The sequence below is a fragment of the Pleurodeles waltl genome, chromosome 3_1, assembly GCF_031143425.1.
Source record: "Pleurodeles waltl isolate 20211129_DDA chromosome 3_1, aPleWal1.hap1.20221129, whole genome shotgun sequence".
Lineage (NCBI taxonomy): Eukaryota > Metazoa > Chordata > Amphibia > Caudata > Salamandridae > Pleurodeles > Pleurodeles waltl.
Genome location: NC_090440.1, coordinates 409,904,793 through 409,926,982, shown reverse-complemented (window position 1 = coordinate 409,926,982; position 22,190 = coordinate 409,904,793). Strand labels below are relative to the sequence as shown.

Sequence of the window (22,190 nt, the reverse complement as noted above, 5' to 3'; positions counted from 1 at the left end):
CATTGTGGGCTGCGAACCAAGATCACACCAAGAAGTCCTGCAGGACCGAACTGCCAAAGTAGCCACCCCTTCGGACCTGACTGTCCAGGCAGTATTGTTTGGTAAAAGTGTGCAGAGATGCCCACGTCGCTGCCCGACAGATGTCCAGCAGTAGCTCTGGTGGAGTGAGCACGCAAACCTTCAGTAGGTTGCTTCTTCGCCAGAGCGTAGCTCTTTTTGATGCATAAGAGCACCCATCGTGAAATGGTTCTCTTTTGCACCGCCTTGCCCTTCTTTGCACCAACATATCCCACAAAGAGTTGATTGTCTACCCAGAAGTCTTTGGTATGATTAAGGTAGAACGCCATCGCTCTTTTTGGGTCCAGACAGTGGAGTATCTCCTCTTCATGAGAGGGATGTGGGGGTGCATAAAAGGTAGGCAAGGTGATGGACTGTCCGACATGGAAGGGTGTCACTACTTTAGGTAGGAAAGAAGCCCTTGTGCGAAGTACCACTTTATCAGAATGTATTGCCAGGAAAGGTGGCTTAGATGACAGAGCCTGGAGTTCACTTACTCTGCGGGCAGAGGTAATGGCAACTAAAAAGACAGTCTTGATGGTTAAGAGCCGTAAAGGGCAGTTGTGAAGTGGTTCAAACGGGGCACACATAAGGTATGTTAATACCAGGTTTTGGGCTAGATGTAGCAAAGTTTTGCGAGTCGCAAATGGCCCGAATTGCTATTTGCGACCCCGCAAAATCTGAAATGGGATGCAAAAATACAATTTCTGAATAGCAAATAGCGATGCGACCCAGCACCGACTCGCAAAAATTGCAACCTGATTTTGCAACCCGCAATCAGGAAGTCGCAAATTGCGAGTCGCAAACCATATGCAAAAGCCAGTCGCAATTTGCGACTGTTTGCAAAAAACCTGTTTTGCACATCCAGATTAGCACTGATTCAGAGCAGGTGGTAGCCAGAACCAAAGTATAAAAGGAGACCCAGAAGGCATCTGGGTGACTCAAAATGGCTGAACTGTACGTGATTGCATGGAGGAGGAGAGTCCAGGCTGCCTAGAAGAGGAGGAGGAGGCAGAGACAGCCGAGGATATACCGAACCAGGCAGACACTATTCCAACAAACTGAGGAGGAGATTTATGACAAATATAGACTGAGCAGTGCTGTTATCTTAGAAATAATTGAACTGCTGAATCCTCAGCTTGAACGACAGACAATGTGAGGCTGCGCCATCCCCACACATGTGCAAGTGCTATGCTCACTGCAACTCTTAGCCTCGGGTAGCTATCAGGGGGTGATTGCTGTGGCAGGTGGGGTATCCCAAAGTGCACTCTCACGATTCTTCAGACATTTCCTAGATGCCATACTCGCACACATGTCCAGATATATATACCTACCCAGGAATGAGGCAGAAATGAACAGCACCAAGTTGGACTTCTACAGAATTGCCAACTTCCCCCATGTAATAGGGTGTGTGGACGGGACACATATACAAATTTGCCCACCTACAAATCTGGAATATGTGTTCCGCAATAGGCAATGTACCCACTCACTAAACATCCAAGTGGTATGTGACGCCCATAATGTCATTACTGACATTGTAGCTAAATATCCAGGGAGTACATATTCAGGCACAGTGGGATACACCAACGCCTAGAACGTGGGGAGTTTGGAGACAGATATCTATTAGGTATTGGTGACTACACTCAGAAGCCAAACTTGCAGGTCACTGTGTAACCCTGTGATGCCCTGCTAAATTTGCCTTTTTTGTCAAACAGGCGACAGTGCATATGCCCTGAGACCATGGATACTCACCCCATACCTGACACCTGGCAATCAGAAAGAGAGGCGATATAACATTGCACATCGGCGGACCAGAACTGTAGTTGAGAGGACCTTTGGCTTGTTCAAGGCAAGATTCAGATGCCTCCACAAAAGTGGAGCTGCGCTCCAGTATGCCCCAGAAACTGCATGCAAGATAGTTGCCGCCTGTGCCATCCTACACAACATTGCCACCAGACGTGGGCTACATCTCACCCCTGAAGACACAGACAGGGAGGATGAGGAGCAAGAGCTACCACACCGACAGACTGGGGATAGAAGCATTGCAAATGAGGGCAGACAGAGACGGAACCACATTGCAACCCAATACTTTGGCAGGTACGTGGCAACCGTGACCACACTCACTAATGTCAGACACACATAGCTCAGTTATGTTGTGAAACGAACAAAACCTTTTAATAGCTAAACTATGATATCATTAGAAATGTGCAGTATTCCACAGTCTGGAATTGTATTGAATTTGGTATGGCGAGTCTTTATAGCATTTGGTTTTACGAGTCGGAAATAGCGATTCGCATGGAGTCGCTATTTCCGATTCGCAAATTTTTACCTACCTACATCTGGCCCTTAGATCCCACTGGGGCATGATGCATGGGATAGGAGGTAAGAGATGTGTGAGGCCTTTAGGAAACCTCCCAACAATAGGAGATTTAAATAAGGAAGGCTGATCTGGTAACCTCAAGAAAGCAGAGATAGCAGAAAGAAATCCCTTAAAAGGGCCCAGGGTGGAACCCTGCTGGGCAAGGGAAAGAATAAAGAGGAGGACTTGAGAAAGAGGAGCAGATAAAGGATCGACAGATTTGTCGATGCACCATGCCACAAATTTCTTCCAACGACATGTGTATGCGGTTTTAGTTGAGGGACATCTGGCTGCCAAGATAACGTTACAGGCTTCAGGTAGCAGGGCAAAAGACATCAACTGTTGCTGCTAATCTCCACGCAAGGAGGCGGAGTGTGGACAGGTTCGGATGGAGGTCCCTCCCTTGCTGCTTCAACAGAAGATCCTCCTGAAGAGGCAGTCTGATCGGAGGAGCTATGGCCATGTTCAACAGCTCGGGATACCAGACTCTTCGAGCCCAGTCCGGATCCACCAATATAACTTAGGCCCGGTCTTGCCTGATCTTCTTCAGAACTCTGGGCAGAAGTGGTATGGGTAGAAAGGCGTCGCCGAGCGAGTGCAGTCTTAGAAACTCCAACGGGCAAACCAGCTGACATTGCGTGTTCTCTACAGAGGCGAACAAGTCTGACCAAGGTTGCACCACTGAAGGAAAAGACCTTGCGCCACCTCCGGATAGAGGCACCATTCGTGACCGACCGCGTTTCGTCGGCTGAGTTCGTCTGCTATGGCATTCAAGGAGCCCGCCAGGTGTTGAACCACCAGGGAAATGGCCTGATGTTCCAGCCATGTCCAGGGGCGAAGAGCCTCTTGACAAAGGGTACACGACCGCACTCAATTGTTTGTTGCAGTACCACATGGCGGTGGTGTTGTCTGTGAACACTTGCACTGCTTTCCCCTTGAGAGAGGGAAGGAATGGTTTTAATTTTAGTTGAATCGCTCGGAGTTCCAGGTGATTGATATGGAGCACAGTTTCCGTCAGAGACCAAAGGCCCCTGATCTCCACCTCTCCCATGTGGCCGCCCCATCCAAGTTGTGACGCATCTGTCACAACTGTAAGATCAGGTTGAGGAAAGGAGAGGGATCTGCCTTTGGCCCAATCCTGATTTGTTAACCACCACTACAGGTCTCTCGCAGTTCCTTCCGAGATCTACACCTTATCGGAGAGATTCCCCTGATGCTGCACCCACTGGAACTTCAGGTCCCACTGCAGAGCCCGCATATGCCATCTGGCCTTTTGAACAGGATGCAGGAGGCCATGAGGCCCAGCAGCCTCAGAGGCATTCGCACCGAAATCCAGGATAGAGGCTGAAACGCTGAAACATCGGTATCATAGCCCGAATATCCTGCACTCGCTTTTCGGGAGGATATGCCCGAAACTGCACTGTATCCCGAACAGCTCCGATGAAAGGGAGTGTCTGAGAAGGAGTAAGGTGTGACTTTGTCACGTTGATAGTGAACCCCAGCGAATGTAAAAGGTTGTACCATAGTCTGGAGGTGGGAGTCGACTGTCTGGGGTGAGTTTGCCTTCAACAGCCAATAGTCGAGGTAGGGGAAGACTGGGATCCCTAACCTGCGCAGATGAGCTCCCACCACTAACATCACTTTCGTGAACACCCAAGGAGCACTGGTAAGGCCAAAAGGGAGCACAGTAAACTGAAAGTGCTCGTGATCTACCACGAATCGTTCGTAACGTCTGTGGGCCAGCAAGACGGGAATGGTGAAGTATGTGTCTTGCAAGTCCAACGCTACCATCCAGTCTCTGGGATCCAGGGCAGATAGGACCTGAGCCAATGTCAACATTTTGAACTTCGTCCTATATTTGATCTTCGGTCCCTCAACCTCTTCCTCAAAAAGGAGAAGACCCTTGTCCTTTTTCAGGCACCAGAAGGTAGTGGGAATAGCAACCACGGCATACTTCCGGCAACGGAACCCTCTCTATAGCTCCTTTGGCCAAAAGGGCTTGGACTTCCTCGTGGAGAAGCGGCATATGATCCTCCGATATGCGATTGTATGAAGGTGGCATGGCTGGAGGAGCCATGGGGCAGGTGATGGTGAATCCTGCCACCAACTGGTTCCTGGTGTACCCGCGGACTAGGAAGGTTTGGAGGTTGAAGCGTGGGCTGGGGTGGACTGGGTGACCCGCTGGCTCCCTGATCCCCAGGTGCGTGGAATCCTGCGGCCGCACAGGGGCTGTACAGAATGCGCGGGTCGAATGTCAGGGGGGAAAAGGACGTGGTTGGGTGCCCCTTCCGTAGCCACAAATGGGGCAAAAGGCGGACCTCTGGGGTCTAGAAGCAGACGTGAGGCCAAGGGACCGGGCCATGGCTCGGGAATACCTAAATCGCTTGAGCGCCAAGTCAGTTTTGTCTCCGAAGAGACATGTGCCAAAGGGCATGTCCATCAGGGATTGCTGGACATCCCCTGAGAAGCCAAATGTTCTCCGCCAGGCGTGGCGTCTCAATGCCACAGTCGATGCAACCGATCTGCCCAGAGAGTCAGTCGTATCCAGTCCACAACGAATTATGAACTTCGCTGCGTCCCTCCCATCTGTTACGGCTTGGGAAAGTATAGTTCGGGTCTCCTCTGTAACTCTGGGCAGCACTTGCTTGACCGTTTCCCAGACAGTATGGGAATACTGGCCCAAAAGGCATGCAGTGTTCACGGTCTGCAGTGCTAGACTGTTGGAAGAAAACAACTTCTTCCCCAAGTTGTCCAGTCTTTTTGATTCCCTATCTGGGGGTGCTGCAGGGAATGCGCCAGATGAAGAGGAAGCCTGGATGACAAGGCTCTCAGGCATGGGGTGTTGGGTGAGGAATTTTGGTTCTGTCAGCACAGGCCGATGGAGGCGGGCAATCGTCCTATTCACAGGAGGCCCTGTGCTGGGTCTGGACCAAGTACCCAAAAAGATGTATGTCAGTGCTTCATTAAAGGGAAAAGGGGTTCTGATGAGGAAGATCCCGGTTGAAGTACGTCGGTTAGGATATTAGGCCTAACCTCCACAGAAGATAGCTCGAGGTCAAAGACCTCAACCGCCCTTCTCGTCACCATGAAGTATGAGGCACCCTCCTCCGTAGCCACGGAAGGAGGAGAGAGCATACCACTGTCAGGTGAGGTGTTTACACCACTGGCATCACCCAAATCCTGCACCCAGTCCATCTGGGGGTAAAGCTGGTATTCTAAAGGGTCCAGCATCACCTCCAAACTCTCCCCAAATCCCAAATCCATACCCATAAGCATAAGGGTCTGGATCAACCCTAGGCCCAGGAGAGCCCATAGAGAACGGAATTGGCGTTGATCGGCGTCGAGCGACGTCGTTCTGGCTCCGGGTCGTCGGGTATGAGAATGGGATTGATGTTGATTGTGGGCCCAACCGACATCCAGAGCGTTGCCATCTGACCCGACGCCGGGAAAGGTCGCTGTGGCACAACCGGCATCGGGACGGATCCGGGATTAGATCCAGAGGAGCCCTCTGGAGCCGTGGCCGAAGCCTACGACTTCGAACCCGAGGGGCTCCCACCAACTCACCTCTGCCCGAGGGCGCTGAAGGTGGGTTGTTCTGGGCAAAATGGAGGCGCATTGCCTCATAAAACTCTTTGAGCTGGGCAGGGGTGGCTCCGGCTCCCGGGAAGTCGGGGGAAGCGCAGGGCTGACCCAGATGAAGGCTCTGAGGACAGAGGCCTAGAGCGTTGACGATCTTCCCGCGCCGCATCATACGAGCGACGGGGTGAAGTCGAAGAACGTTTGTCCTTCTTCTTCTTATGACCTGAATGCCCTGATGACTTCAAGGATGAAGAGTGGTGGTGACTCTGCGGACGGTCTCGAGACCTTTCTCTCGAATGAGACCCTGAGCGCCGTGGAGTCAAGTGTCGCGCCGCCATGAGCTTTAGGGACCACTTCCTCAAAGCTTTTGGGGTTCATGGCCCGACACTCGGAGCATGACTTCGGGTCATGATCGCACTCCAGGCACCAAAGACGAGGTGCGGATCTGTCACTGACATTGTTCGGTGACAGGAGTCGCATGGTTTAAAACTGGTCTTGCGGGACATCCTTCGACGCATCCACGACCTCGTCAAAAAGAATTCAACAAAAGTGTTGTCATAGTCAAAAAATTACTGAGGTAGCTCTCTCCAGATCTGCATGTAGGCTGGCGCGGAAAGAAAAGAACTGATGTCAGTGCACGGGGGTGGCGCCTATATACGACTGCAACTTCATCACGGCAAACATGACGCCAACGACGCCCGCGGAGTCGACCAACGCCACCTGACGGCGTGCAGAGGAGCCGCTCGAAGAAAGATCTCCGGATCCAGACTGACGCCTGAGGAAATTCAAAGGTAAGGAATCTGCGACTAGAAGTCTCTATCAGATAGGGTGCATGCATCTTCTCACGCAGGCTGCAATGGCAGGTCTGAAGACACAGTTTACATCAGCTCCCATGGGGGGCATAATACATGCTGCAGCCCATGGGGAACCCCTGGTGTACCAATGCCCTGGGGACCTAAGTACCATATACTAGGGGTTTACAGGGGTACACCCGTATGCCAACTGTGGGGTAAAGGGTACCAAAGCAACCAAATTTAGAGGTGAAAGCACCATCACTGAGGTCCTGGTTAGCAGGATCCCAGTGAAAAAATTCTAAGCACACTGATAAACAGGCAAAAAGTGGGGGTAACCATGCCAAAAAGAGTGATTTTCCTACAGATGTTATTTGTAGATGCCACATTTTGTGCAGCTAAGTTTAGTTCTGGTATGCAGGCATTTCTGTGAACCACAATCCTTAGCTATAACCGCATATACACCTCCTTCTAAATCAGATCTTAAAACGTCCCATCTGACCATAACAACATACAACCATTCTCTTTTACATCAATAGAAAAACCTGCCCTTCTTAAAAATAAATTAGTGCAAGTGAAAGTAAAAGCGAAGATCATCTACACAGTGTTAAAAGCGTGTTCAAAGGAAAAGTTGCTTACTTGTAATCCTACTTCTCCGTCATGAGTAAAGAAATTGACTATCCCCACACATGTGCAGGATCTCTGTAACACCAATCGAAACACAATCAGAGTATAAAAAAACTTGCCTGCAATAGACAATATTTCCTACTTTTTTTTAGCTTAAAAACTAGTCTCAATTAGCCAAAATGAAATTTTACATTTGGCTGAAAACACTACTGAAATTCTCCCTTTTTAAAACCTAAAAAACTAGGAAAATGTAGCCTCTACTAGACAGAGCACAAGCAGGACCAAATTAAGACACATTGCGATAGGAAGCCTTCCAAGCATGCAATGCAGGGTCTGTGATACAGTTCTTTTTGAAGGAGATAAGAGATATCAAATATAATCAAAGTCCTTATGCCAATGGTCCTTTGAAAAAAGGAGAGCAGGGGGTATGCTTATGGATTCAGAGAGAATTCACATGTCAGAGAACTAGGATTACAGATAAACTACTTTTATTTTCTGACATGGGATTTACCGAGCTAAACGAGGTCTCGTCCCGGAGGAGCAGCTGAAGGACAGTAGCGAAGAGACAAAGACTACTACTGAGCAAATAGACTGGGCAAACAATCCTGCCCAACTAGAGTATCCTTTCTGGAATCAGATTTAAAACAACAATGTTTGGCAAAGGTGTGAACCAATCTCCAGGTTGCTGCTTTACATATATCCTGGATAGGGGCATTTCTCATGACAGCAATGGTAGCTGGTTTCCCACGAGTAGAATGAAACCTACTCTTAACCAGGACTTACTCGCCATTTGATAGCATGTCAGGATTCAAGAAACAAATAATCTAGCTATGTTTTGTGTCACAGAAGCTAAACCTGTACAGTTTGTGCAATAGGTATAAATATTTTTGGGGATTGACAGATTTAGTGCCCAATTTAGAGTTTGGAGGAGGAGGTTACTCTGTAAGAAGACATGACGGCTATCCAGTCTGCAGTATCACAATTCTCTTACAGCCCATGTAACTTGTACTACAGCAGATGGGACATCCGTCAGGTTTGTGATGGAGTAACCACTCCGCCAAACTCTAAATCAGGCCCTTAATCTTATCGAGGTACATATGGTATGAGAGATTCTTTCTGCTGGAGAGAAATTGTCTGGAAAGAACGTGAGAAAAGAGACTGATGTACATGAAAAACAGAAACTATTCTTGGAAAAAAGGAAGGATGAGTTGTTAAAGAAACTTTCCTACAGTGGACACTTCCTAGGAACAGAGAGCCTGAAACTCACTCACTTTCCTCACTTAAGTGACAGCAACCAGAAAAGTGACATTAGAAGTAATATGCTGGAGATCTGCCTTGTGTATTGGTTCAGGAAGGGAACCCACCAATTAGGAAAACATAATATAAAGTACCCAAGGAAGAAATGAAATTGGGTGTATTGCAATTATTCAGGAGACAAGAAGTCAAGTTCAGCCATTGAAGGCTGGGTTGGTAAATCCCGACAGGCATCCTGGTAAACATGTTTGGTTTAAGCAGAAGCCTCTTGTGAGGTTAAGACAATTGGCAGAAAAGGTCTGAGAACCACCACTGCCTTGGCCAATCCAGTGCTATCAGTAACATTTTCATATCACACTGCATCATCTTGGTGATGACATTGGTAAGCAGTGGAAATGTGTATGTGAAAGTCCCTCACCAGTCTATCAAAGGGCATTGGCCCGGAATCTGCGGTCTGGATGCAAAGGCATGGCATTTTTAAATTTTCTTTTGTGGCAAACGGGTCCATTTCCAGAGTACCCCATTAATCGAAGATGCTTTGAAGCTCAGTGTCATCTATTGCCTATTAGTGATGTTCTGGCAGATGTTTGCCGTTTGTCTTTGTGCTCAGTAGATTTGGATGATGTATTGCCATCTGAGATAACAAAGCCCAGTCCCAGATTCAATTATATACTCTTGAGAAGACTCTGAAATGTGTGCCTTTGCTTGTTGATGTAATGGATGGCGATTGTGTTGACTGTAAGGATGAGCAATGTAGATGAAATTAACAATTTCAGTGAGCGATGGATGGCTCTCAACTCCAGCATATCGATGTGGTAAAGTTCCTTGTCGGGAGACCATTTGCCTTGCATTTTGCTCAAAGATCTCCCAAGTGAGCTCCCCAGCCTTCTAGTGATGCACCCATAGTAACAGAGATGGAGATTTGAGGTTTCTTGAATGGGACTCCCTTCATCATGTTTGTTCTACTGCACCAGATCTCAAGATACCAAAGGGTCAATGTGTCCAGAGTGATTTTCTGATCCCAGTCTCCAGTTTTCTGACAACATTGACCTTCTAGGCAGTCATGTAGTGGACGCCCTGGGAACAAGAGAAGTGCAAGATGCCTTGCTGCCCAGAAGAGATGGTATCTGCCAGACTCAGCTGTTACATTCAGTGAAACAATCTTCATACATAAAGGTGACAGTCTATTTGAAGGAGACACACTTTAAGAGTGTGTCGATTATGGCTTCTAAATATGTGTTGTCTGAATTTTGGTGAATTAATTTGAATGAACTGATTTGTAGACTCAAACCATGAATTAGTGATAGAATGGTGACTATGTCCTAATGCAATCTGAATAGGGTGTCGACTTTCACTAACCAGTCATCCAAGTACAAGTAGACTAACATTCCCCTGTTATTCAGTATTGGCACTAGAACTGAAAGGCATTTTGAGAAAACTCTCTGTGCTGAACAGCAGAACTTTCAATTAGTACACTGTGAAGCAGAGGAATTTCAGATGTATCTTGAAGACTGTGGTATGAAAGCAGGCATTTTCTAAATCTAATGATGCTCACCAAACTCCTTTGGGAATATGGGGAAAGATTGTGTAAAGAGTCAGCTTGTGAAACCTTCTCTTTTCACCCATTTCTTTGTATGCTGAGAGCTAATATATGACAGGATTCCAGTTTGACCTCTTGTCTGAACCAAGAAATAACAGCAATGAATCTGTTTCACTCTGAGACTTTTTCGATTGCTCCTTAATAGAGTCATAACTTCCAGTGTCAAACATTGTATTGTAGATGATTGGTCATTTTCGGTGGTATGGAACATTCAGAAGAACAGAATCTTATTTTGAAACCAGATTTAACAATACTGATACTGTGCTGTTGCTTGCTATTTTCTGTGGTGAGGGAAAATTGTCATTCCTTCCCACCGGATTGCTGACAAAAGGTGTTAGTCAATGCTTTGCTGGAGGGGCTCTACCCACAGTTTTGGTGCTGTGTTGAAAATTCATTTTTTTAGAATTCTTTTGAAAATACTGTATTTGAGGTTGTTATTCTCGTCACTGAAGTTGCAGCTGCCTCCATCAAAAGTGCATATAGGAACGAGGTTGACCTTTACCATAATCTTTAAAATGGACTATCAGGATTCTTGCTTTCTTTTCCATTCCCACTAGTTTGAGGGTCTCTGACTCAGGCTCATTCATCGGAGCTTGTCATCTGTGTGTAGGTCAAACAGAGATTTTCCAGTAAAAGGCATTGGCAATTTTATTTGTTTAGCTTGAGGAGAATAAGTGGCAAATCTAAGTCAAGATCTGCACCTGATCGGCACACTCTGACAAACATGTCTTATAGACAAATCCACTGAATCTTTGGCCTCATTGGTGGCATGATCAAAAGTAATCATGCTTCTTGAAGAAGAGTGTTCTCGAAATCTTTTCTGTCATCTGCAGGAACTGTCTTCAAGAATTGGTTAACTGAATTCCATAGCCACTTGCTGTAGGGCCATTGTGTGAAGGATGGGAGCAAACGCCTTTGCCACAGGAGTTCATTATTTTACTTTCCTTTTCTGGTGCAGGGAAATTGATCCAAGGGAGTTGAAATGCTTTCTTGCAGCAGACACCACTAAGACATTAGGTGCTGGATTTTCTCTCAGAAAGAGGGGATCTGATTCTGGAGCTCTGCACTTCTATTCTTCTTAGCAGCTGTTAGTGTAATAAAAGAATGACTTAGAAAAGTGTGTGAAGTTGGTTCGATCAGACCTGGAATCAGTGCCATGCGTCTTACTTGAGCCTTCGGAAATAATGCTTCACAGATAACAGATGTTTCAGAGATGGGAGTCACAGTCACTATGTTGGGCTTCTGAGTGGCTTTGAGTGCACCTTGAGGCAGATTTGCCTATTGCTCCCTGCTTTGGCCTCAGACAAATTCTCTCCCTATCCTTGAGAGGCCGATAAGGCATCTCCAGACAGGTCCTACACGTAATGGAGTGAGAATCCAGGAGGCGCAAAGATCGTGATCATCCATCCTGAAGTACTTACCTTCACACAAAGGGCATCTATCTAAGAGAACTAGCATGAAATTTTGGGAAAAAGGTGCAAGGAACAACACGTCAGGTAAAAAGGGAGGAAAAAGCAATTCCGACAAAAAAAATGAAACTGAACGTAAAGAAGACTTTAATGACATTCAATGAAGACAAAAAAACAACCCAAAATGTGTTTATCAGCGAAAAAGCCTGTAAAAGGGCAAGTGTCCAGCGATTCTCCTCTGGTAAGCCTGAAAAACGAACTGCCTCATCTGTACTGCATGTTGGGAAGGATCTATAGCTCAGCTCTGGAATTTTTAAAGGTGCAACATCTTAATCTGCCATGGATGGTGGCTAAATGTTCCCTAATTTTGGTTTTTTTAAAAAGTTAGTAGTTGAACAGTGTGATCACCCAAATGTAAAATAAAAGGGAGCGGGTAGTACAAGCTTTTGTCTCATATAGGCATGTTTTTATTTTTATAAGAGTACTGTTTTTTTCAGTGGGGTTCCAGGGATCCTACATCTGTGCTGCAATAGACCTGTGGATATCAAAAAGAATCCTATGGGAGAGAACCTTAGAATACGGTGCCCCAATGTATGATTTTAAAAATGCATAATGAATTTCATGTCATATATTGGCCAGTTCCAAAGTGTGTGTGTGTGTGGGGGGGCGGTGGGGGACAGGCTGATTAGAAAATATCAAAACAGTAGAAAGCAGATGCAGCCAATGGTAACATTTTATACCTTTTTAACCAAGAAGTGTTTCTGGATGCAAAGACAGCGAAGATAAAAGTTAGAAGTGTGTTTCTGAATTGCAGTCTGATGTCAGGCCATTAATTTCCTCGCTGGCAAAAAATTTAATGTTTATGAGGAAGTGAGCTTTAAACTTGAAGCCATGGGGGTGTGGTTAGAAAGACGCCCATGTAGGAGCGCCTTTGAGGATGTCCGCTGCCTGTAACTTAACTTCGAGCTTATCTGGTCGCTCCGAGATGATCCCCGGGCTGGATTTATCATTGCGCTCCCCGATATGCGGTCCAGCCCCTGAGAGAATCCCCACGCTGATGCTGGTGGTGGCGGGCGGGGTGGCCTGGTAAGGGACAGCTGTGGGATCTACAAGATGGTGGGTACAGTAGGCCTAGGGGCGTACAGCTCCTAGGCGGCCGGCCTTCGGATCGTCTGTCGGCCTTGCCAAGAATAAAGAGTGGCAGCATCGGCTGGGGCTATCAGTGACACCAACTGTGCTATCAGTGACACTAACTGTGGCGATTACGGACTGTGACTGCACGGCCAGCAGCGAGTAATGGCAGGCCACCGCCGTCATAGGCCCCTGGATACCTGTATGCCGGGATATCTGGGCCCTGAAACAGGTACACTGGAGGGGCCTGTCAGAGGCGGGAGCCGGCCAGGGAAGAAGAAGACTTGTCATATCCGGACTGTGGCACTCTTGGATGCCGAGGCGGTGTGGTGGCGGTCCCCTTCTCCAGGACGGACCACATGCTGCTGCCAGACCTCCCCTGTTGCCCGGGAGGAGGGGCGGGCATACTCGGCAGAGCCCCCCCCCCAAACTCCTGGCACCAAGTAGACTGTCATGGGAATTTTAACGGTGGAGATTTCCTTACCTCCAAATCACTAGTGCAGAGTCCACTTGCCAACCCCTGGGACAGTAGAAGCCCTAGCGCCTCGCCCACTGCCTTTAGCTGCATTTTCTTGGCGACACGAGAGACCTGCACCATAACGGCATCCCAATGCAACACTAACAAGCATTTGCAATGGAACGGGTCTTGCATTTGCTCGAGTTAGAGCTATTAGCGTTGTAAACTCCTAACCTGACTTTTCTTGCCACACAAATTAGAAGAAAAAAAACAGCATTATTGCACTGAAATTGAAAACGGAAAAACTGAGCGTGATTGCGCTATCTAAACCCCAGTGTGATCGCAATGCGTGGAAAATAAAAAGATAAAGTAGTCCAGAAACCATGCTGAAAACATCGAGCCTCTAATGGTTTCAGTAGTTTACCGGTGCTGTGTAGGTGTGCTAAACACCAGAAAAGGCATGACGTATGCATGCCTTTCACAAATGAAAGCAAGCGGATTTCAAAAGGCAAGCCCATGAGCCAATTAAAGAGACTGACATGACATGGGCGTGGTTAGAAGCCCAAAGAGAGATTACAGCATGGGACGGAGCGCTTTGCGCTTGCCCCTAAAAACAATGGCACCCTTAGGGACTTGTTCACCAAAACTCAGGCGAAGGCGGCAGACTTGCCCAAAGATACCTCCACTACCCTGGGGGGTGCAGAAGATGCGACACAACTGGCGGGAGATGCCACGCCTGTCACACGATCTTTCTTGGAGCAACTCTTTGGAGTCCTTAGGGAATATTTTGCAACCCTTAAACAAGAAATAGCGTTTGAAGTAAAAGAACTCAGAAGAGATATTGGCGACTTAAGCCAACAAGTGGACTCTCTTGAAACAATACAAGACTCTCATGAAAAAGAACTGGCCACTCACCGTCGAGAACTACTCGCACTTTGAGATATGAATCTAGAAATGCAAAACCATCTGGAGGATTTGGAGAACCAGTCCCGGTGCTCCAATAACCATATTAAAGAGGTTCCCTTGTAGGAATACCAGGAAGCTTGGAGGAATTTGCAGTCTGCCTTTTCTGCCTATTAGCCCCAGAGCTTAAAGATCAAACCCCACTACTGGACCACATTCACAGGGCAGGGAGGCCTGCCTGCTCCCCTGGCCAAGCACAGGACAGCAACATCTACAGTAGATATTGGTGTAGCTGCCCTTTCCAATCACTCACCTAATACCCTAGAAGCAGTGGTCTCCAAACTTTTTAATGCCGCGCCCCCCCAGTTGAAAAATAAAAATCATTGGGCCCCCCTTCAGAACTTTTCACAATTATTTTATAAAGATGGCAATGTTTAAATATGTCTATACCTATTTAAACATTGCAGTAAAGTACTGTTACTCTTTCAAAAATGCAGTAACATGCTTCTGCTTAAAACAAAGGCCTGTTATCTGTATAATGCTTCTTTTGGCCAGAGTCTGGAGCCCCCCCCAGGGATCATTTGATGCCCCCCTAGTGGGGCCTGCCCCACAGTTTGAAGACCTCTGCCCTACAGTTTAAGCCCCTCAGCTCCACATCGTCTCCATGATCCTGGCACTGCAACAACACTAAACCTATGACAGCACACTTACAGAAATAAAAGCCACAACAGAGTTGTTTCTAGTCATGAATGACACACCAACAATAGCCACCACATTATTGTGGGACACCCTGAAGGTAGTGGTCAGGGGTCAATTTATTGCCATCGCATCGCCCCTTAATGCAGACTGATGCATCAAACGTGCACAACTGGAAAATTGGGTCAGGGGATTAGAAAATGCACATAAAACACTGGCTCACCGGCAACGTGACGGCAGTTGAACACGGTCTGCAAGCAATTAAGGGTCCTTGACAGGGATGGGGCAGAATATGCTCTGCTACGAGTAAAGCAAAAATATTACATGGGAGGGAATAGGGCAGGATGCCTCTTAGCCCACCGCCTTTGCTCACAAGTAGCTGAGCTGCGGACGAACGATGGCACTCTGACTCAACAACATGAGACGAACAATGGCACTCTGACTCAACAAGATGAAAGGAGTTTGCCACCTTTCATGCTAACCTGTTCTCAGCAAAGGAGCTCAATGAAGGTAGCATTGAAACCTTTTTGCTCGTATTCCCCCAGCAAATGTTGCTTGCATTGATAAAGACATAACCCCCAACAAGGTCCTCATGGACATACAACCCCTCCAGCCTGGTAAAGTATCTGGCCACGATGGGTACAGTACATTGTTTTATAACGTTTTTGGGACACTCCTAGCCCCAACAATGCAAATGGCAATGATTGTGGTTATCTCCAAAGTGGGAGAGGACCCTCAAATATAGCTCCTCATACTACCCCATATCATTCTTAAACATAGATGCAAAGATATTTACAGGTATTTTGGCCAACTGACTAGCTCCCTTCAAGCAGGGGCTGGTGGACCCTGACCACACTGGGTTTATCCCTGAAAGGAGCTGTAGCGATAATACCAAGCGCCTATGCCACCTCCTGGACAAGACACAGCGCTCCCGCATACCTGCGCTCCCTTCTGTCCACTGATGCGGAAAAGGCATATGACCGGGTCCACTGGGCATACCTACGCACAGTACTGACTCGTTGGGGGTTGGGGCCACGGTTCTGCAAGTGGATTCAATGCAACTGAGCCTCTCTCAAGGTGATGGTGCGTGTTAATGGTCTCCTGTCTCAACACTTCCCCATTGCTAGGGGCACAAGAAAGGGATGCTCCCTTTCGTCCTTGATATTTGCCCTGTACATGGAGCACTTGGCATTATCATGGGCAGAAGGTCACTTAAGATTGCTGTCTATGCGGATGATGTTCTGCTATTCTGATCTCCCCCCCCCACTGGTTTCTCTGCCAGCGGTTCTGCAGGAGAAGTCTCGGGGTTCAAAACTAACCTTTAATTCATATTGAACCTCACTGTGCCCAAAGCGAACAAAGCCTTACTAATGACTGACTTTCTATTCACCTGGGCCACATAAAGGGTGAGATACTTATGCTTGCAGATCTATTCAACTCCAGCGTCGATGGCAGATCACAATTACGCTGCAGTCGTGGCAACTGCGTGATCAGATCTGTCCAGGTGGAAGGGATATGGCCCCTCTGGGCTGGGTCGCCTAGCGGCAGTCAAGATGATGCGCTTGCCAAAAATACTATACGTCATGCCAGCAGTGCTGCTGCTACCTTCCCTGCATACCCTAGATATGCTACAGAGCCTGATATGGGAATTCCTATGGGACGGAAAGAAAGCGAGGGTGGCAAAAGCACAGGCCTATTTGCCTCAGGCAGAGGCTGGGCTGGGGTTCCCCCACTTAATGAGCTACTACCATGCTGCACAACTGCGCTATATGGTGGAATGGTCCCAACCAAGTACCAAGAAGCATTGGTGTTTCATCGATCAGGCAGTGGCAGGCATCCACATTTGGAAAACACTGTGGTTGCCAAGGACACGCCGTTCACTGGGAGTATACATTTCACCCAGGGTGCAAGCCACAATGAGGCTAAGGGATAAAGTACAAACGCAGAAAGGTTTATCCACACCTACCTCTCCCAAGACATCAATTATAGAGTATCCTGACTTCCCACCTGCACTGGCTGACCCCTCCTATGATGTGTGGCAGGACGATAACTGTAAAAGGATAAGAGACCTCTTTGACTTAGCGGCCTTATGGAATTCTCCTAGCTTCAGGCAGATTATGTACTGCCATCGACAGTCCACTGGCAGTACACAGCGTTCCAGCATTGGGTATCTCTCCCCTCGGTTTGTCCCCAAACTAGTAGACCTCACACTCCGTTTGAGAAGTGGCTTCTTACTAGCACTTCCAATAAGCGTCTCTTCTCTTACATATATGGATTCCTAGTCACACCACCAAAACTGCCCAAAACACCCTCATGACATAGTTGGGAGATTGAATGCGAACACACTTGCACGGACAGGGAGTGACATGATATATTACACCACGCCCGTGCTTCATCAAGTATCACATCTAATAAGGAGATGTTCCTTAAGATAGCTCACTAGTGGTACTACACTCCAGCAAGGGTTGTACACTGGAAACCAGGTGGAAACAACACATGCTGGTGGCAATGCTGACATTCACGTACACTTACACACATATTGTAGCAATGTCCTAAAACAAGTGCTTTTTGCCAGGAAGTATTAGCCGCGATAGATGACATATATGACACAGACATTCCCCTATTCCTCAGTTATGTTTTACTGGGACTTCCAAACTCATTAACATACCCTTTGAAATCCACTAAAGGCTGCATCATGACGGTGGCGCTGGGGGCGGCTAAACAGCTCTTGCTTTCTCGCAGGGGCACAGACTTGATCAAGACGTTTACAGATTTGCTCCATAAACTATGGGATCTACTAGGGTCGGAGATATTGACGAAGGCTGCAATGTTCTCACTGCCATTATTTGATAAAACATGGGGCTCTTGTATTCGTTACCTCTCGGATAAATTCAGAGAACTTACGTGCCCATTATACTTGCGAATCCTTTGCTTGACATGCACCGAGGGGGGTCAGACATCATGTCTGGATGGCAGATAATTGTCTGTGGCTGGGCAGCCGTCGCTGCCAGGTTTCCCTCCCTTTGCTTAGAATATTCTTTGTGGCATTAACTACGTCAATATTCGTCACGGAGTACTAACCCCATCCTCTGTTCGACAAGTTCACTTGTTCTTACTTGTTGCAATTGGTTGACATTTCCCCACCAGCCTTAGGATGTAGGTGGGAGGATTGCTGTATTTATTGATTGCATTTATAAAGACAATAAAAGCAATCTTAACCATAAACTTGAAGCCGTACTAGCCAACTTGTCATTTTGGGTTACTTACCTATATTCTTCTCCAGCCACTGATGTCCTTCTATCATCTGATCAATGATGGCGAAATAATGCGTATTGGCTTCATCAGGCATTACCCATCCACCAGTTGCCATCTCAAGCTGGCCATTTGCCACTAACCTTGAAATCAAGAAATTATCATTTAAATATCACCATTTAAATAATCAGATAAACAGCAACAAATTTGAAAAGTACAGTTATTATGTTGAAACAGTTATAGAAGTGCTGCACCATCATTACATAACACTGTTCGGCTATCTAGGGACATAAGACGCCTCTTCACTCTGAAGAACAAGTTACTTACTTTCGGTAACGCATTATCTGGTAGAGACTCTATCTAGCTGCAGATTCCTTACCTTTGAATTCCCTGGCGCCAGCTTCGAATCCGGAATCTGTTTGCCGAGCAATACCCGGCGCGCAATGTCAGGTGCTGTCACTCGGATTTGCGTGCGTCATCCGGCTCCGCGTGGCTTTATCGGAGTCGGTGGAGCTCTTTTTGATGTCACAGTCTCCAATAAAGGCACCACCTCAGCATGCGTATGTCAGTTTCTTTATCCACAAAACTTCCACGCCAGAAGCGCAGAGTCATGGATAGAAACAACATTTGTCTGTGCGAAACTAGGGCCCTGAAAAGGGATAAACCCTAACCCTACTAGACATATGCGTAGAGCAGGGAGGCATGGGTGGGTGTAAGGAATCTGCAGCTAGAGTCACTACCAGATAATGCATTTCCAAAGGTAAGTAACTTGTTCATCTGATAGAGGCTTCTAGCTGCAGATTCGTTACCTTTGAATAGATACCCAAGCCATAACCTCCTGGCAGTGGGCTGCGGATACTACTCTTTACACTAAGAAGTCCTGTAGGACTGAACGGGCAAAGTGCCAGTCTCTTCGTACCTGACTGTCCAGGCATGCAAAGATTCCCACATTGCCGCCTGACAGATCTCCAGGACAGGTACGCCTCGTGCTAGCGCAGTGGTAGCAGCTTTGCCCCTGCAGAATGAGCTCGCAAGCCCTCAGGAAGCTGCTTCCTGGCCAATGAGTAGCATATCTTGATGCAGAAAACCACCCAGCGTGAAATGGTTCGCATCTGCACTGCCCGACCCTTCTTTGCTCCAACGTACCCCACAAAGAGTTGGTCATCCACCCAGAACTCTTTTGTGTGGTCAAGGTAGAACGACAACGCTCTTTTTTGGTCCAGTCGATGGAGTCGCTCCTCTTATTTAGAGGGATGAAGTGGAGCAAAGAAGGTGGGCAAGGTGATGTTCTGACCCAGATGAAATGGGGTCACCACCTTGGGGAGGAAAGAGGCACGAGTTCTGAGAACCACCTTGTCTGGATAGATAGTGGGATATGGTGGCTTTGATGACAGGGCTTGCATCTCACTCACCCTCCTGGCGGATGTTATTGCCACTAAGAAGGCTGTCTTGATGGTGAGCAGCCGGAGGGGACAGTTGTGCAAAGGCTCAAAGGGAGCACACATCAGAAATGTGAGGACAAGATTTAAGTCCCATTGAGGCATAATAAAGGGCGTAGGGGGAAACATATGTATAAGCCCTTTGAGCAATCTATGTACAATGGGAGATTTGAACAGAGAAGGCTGATCAGGCAGCCGAAGAAATGCCGATAAGGCAGAAAGATAACCCTTGAGAGTCCCCAGTGCAGAACCCTGCTGGGCTAGGGAAAGAATGAAGGGAAGAATATCAGAAAGAGAAGCAGAAAGAGGGTCAATAGACCTTTCTGTATAATAATATACAAAGCATTTCCAACGGCAGGCGTATACCGTTTTAGTGGAGGGACGTCTAGCTGCCAAAATAACTTAACAGCAGGTCAAAAGCCATCAACTGCCGCCGCTCAATCTCCATGCATGAAGGCGCACAGTTGACAGGTTTGGGTAGAGAACCATCCCCTGCTGCTGCGACAAAAGATCCTCCCAAAGGGGCAGCCTGATCGGAGGATCGATGATCATTTTGAGGAAGCTCGGGATACCAGACTCTCCGTGCCCAATCCGGAGCTACTAGGATGACTTGGGCCCGGTTGTTCTTGATCTTCTTGAGAACTCTGGGCAGGAGTGGTATAGGCAGAAAAGCGTACAGGAGGCCTGAACTCCACTTACTTCGAAAAGTGTCGGCGAGCAATTGCCGCCTTGGAAACTACAATGCGCAATACTGCTGACATTGCATGTTCTCGACAGAGGCGAACAGATCTAACCAAGGCTCGCCCCACTGCTGAAAGAGTCCTTGCGCCACCTCCGGATGGAGATACCACTTGTGATCCGCTAAGCATCGATGGCTGAGTTTGTCCACCTTGGCGTTCAGAGAACCTGCCAGGTGTTGAACCACCAGGGTTATGCCATGTTGTTCCAGCCATGTCCAGACAAAACGTCCATGACCCCACACCGCCATGCTTGTTGCAGTACCACATTGCGGTGTTGTTGTCTGTTAACACCTGCCCACTCTTCCCTTTCACAACAGGAAGAAATGCTTTAAATGCTAGCAGGATTGCCCGGAGCTCCAATAAGTTGATATGGAGTCCGGATTCCGCCGGAGACCATAGGCCCCTGATCTCCGCCTCTCCCAGATGGCCGCCCCATTCCAGAAGTGATGCATTTATCACTACTGTGAGATCTGGCTGTGGAAGGGAGAGAAGTCTTCCTTTGACCCATTCGCAGTTCACTAACCACCACTGCAGGTCTTTTGCAGTTCCCTTCGAGATCTGAACCCTGCCGGTAAGATTTCTCTGATGCTGCGCCTACTGTAATTTCACGTCCCACTGCAGAGCCCTCATATGCCATCTGGCATTTTTGACTAGCACGATGCAGGAAGCCATGAGTCCCAACAGTCTCAGAGTCTGTCTCACCGAAATCTAGGATAGAGGCCAAAACATCGGTATCATAACCTGAATATCCTGGACTCGCTCCTCGGAAGGATAAACCTGAAACTGCACTGTGTCCAGAACAGCCCCAATGAAAGGGAGCTTCTGAGAGGGCATCAGGTGTGACTTTGGCACGTTTGTAGTGAACCCCAGCTAATGCAGGAGGTCCGCCATAGTCTGAAGGTGGGTGAGGAGAGCCTAGGGTGTAGAAGCCTTAGCCTTCAATAGCCATTCTTCGAGGTAGGGGAAGACTGAAACCTTCAACCTGCGCAGATGAGCTGCTACCAACGCCATCACCTTGGTGAACACCCGAGGGGCACTGGTGAGACCAAAAGGGAGCATGGTAAATTGAAAGTGCTTATGGCCCACCTTGAACCGCAAGTAACGCCTGTGGGCGGGCAGGATGGGGATGTGAAAATACGCATCCTGCAAGTCCAACGCTACCATCCAGTCTCCTTGGACTAGGGCAGACAAGACCTGAGCTAGAGTGAGTATCTTAAATTTCTCCTTTTTGAGGAAGAGATTGATGTCCCCTAAATACAAGATAGGGCGAAGACCCTTGTTCTTCTTTGGAATCAGAAAGGGGCAGGAGTAACAACCACTGCCTACTTCTGACTTCGGGACACTTTCTATGGCTCCCTTGGCCAAGAGAGCTGTAACTTCCTCGTGGAGAAAAATTAAATGATCCTCAATCAGCTGTTCTTTCAATGGAGGGAAAGACTGGAAGGGGAGGGAAGAGCCCTTCTGTATGATCTGCAAGACCCATTTGTCTGATGTTATGGACCGCCAGTGAGGGAGATGAAACTGAATCCTCCCTCCAACTGGGCGGACATGGTCTTGTAGAACCATACTAGGAGGGCTTGGGTATTGCGGAAGAGGGGGGCTGGGTGGTGGCTGACCTCTGGCTAGAACCTCTGGGTCTGAAGGTACCATGAACTTGTCCTTGCACTGGATGCTGTGAAGCTGGAGGACGCTGGCTTACCTGTTGGCATGGTAACCCGCCCCTCCTGAAGCCTCAAATGGGGCGATAGGCAGACTGCTGGCGAACAGGCTCCGAGAGGCCCAAGGATCTGGCCGTGGCTCGAGAGTCCTTGAACTGCTCAAGTGCTGAGTCTGCCTTCTCACCAAAAAGGTGTGAGCCATCGAAAGGCATGTCCATCATCAGATTTGCCTGCACAT

The 22,190-nt window shown here is 47.8% G+C and overlaps 1 protein-coding gene across 3 annotated transcripts in view; it reads right to left on the bottom strand.

Moving 5' to 3' along the window:
* MAN2A2 (mannosidase alpha class 2A member 2) overlaps window positions 1-22,190 on the bottom strand; it is a 492,369-nt gene that overhangs the window by 364,753 nt on the left and 105,426 nt on the right. For all 3 annotated transcript variants that reach the window (XM_069222645.1, XM_069222646.1, XM_069222644.1), the window contains exon 7: window positions 18,131-18,258. In XM_069222645.1, the coding sequence (XP_069078746.1) occupies window positions 18,131-18,258 (128 nt within the window). The remainder of the gene's footprint in view (window positions 1-18,130; window positions 18,259-22,190) is intronic.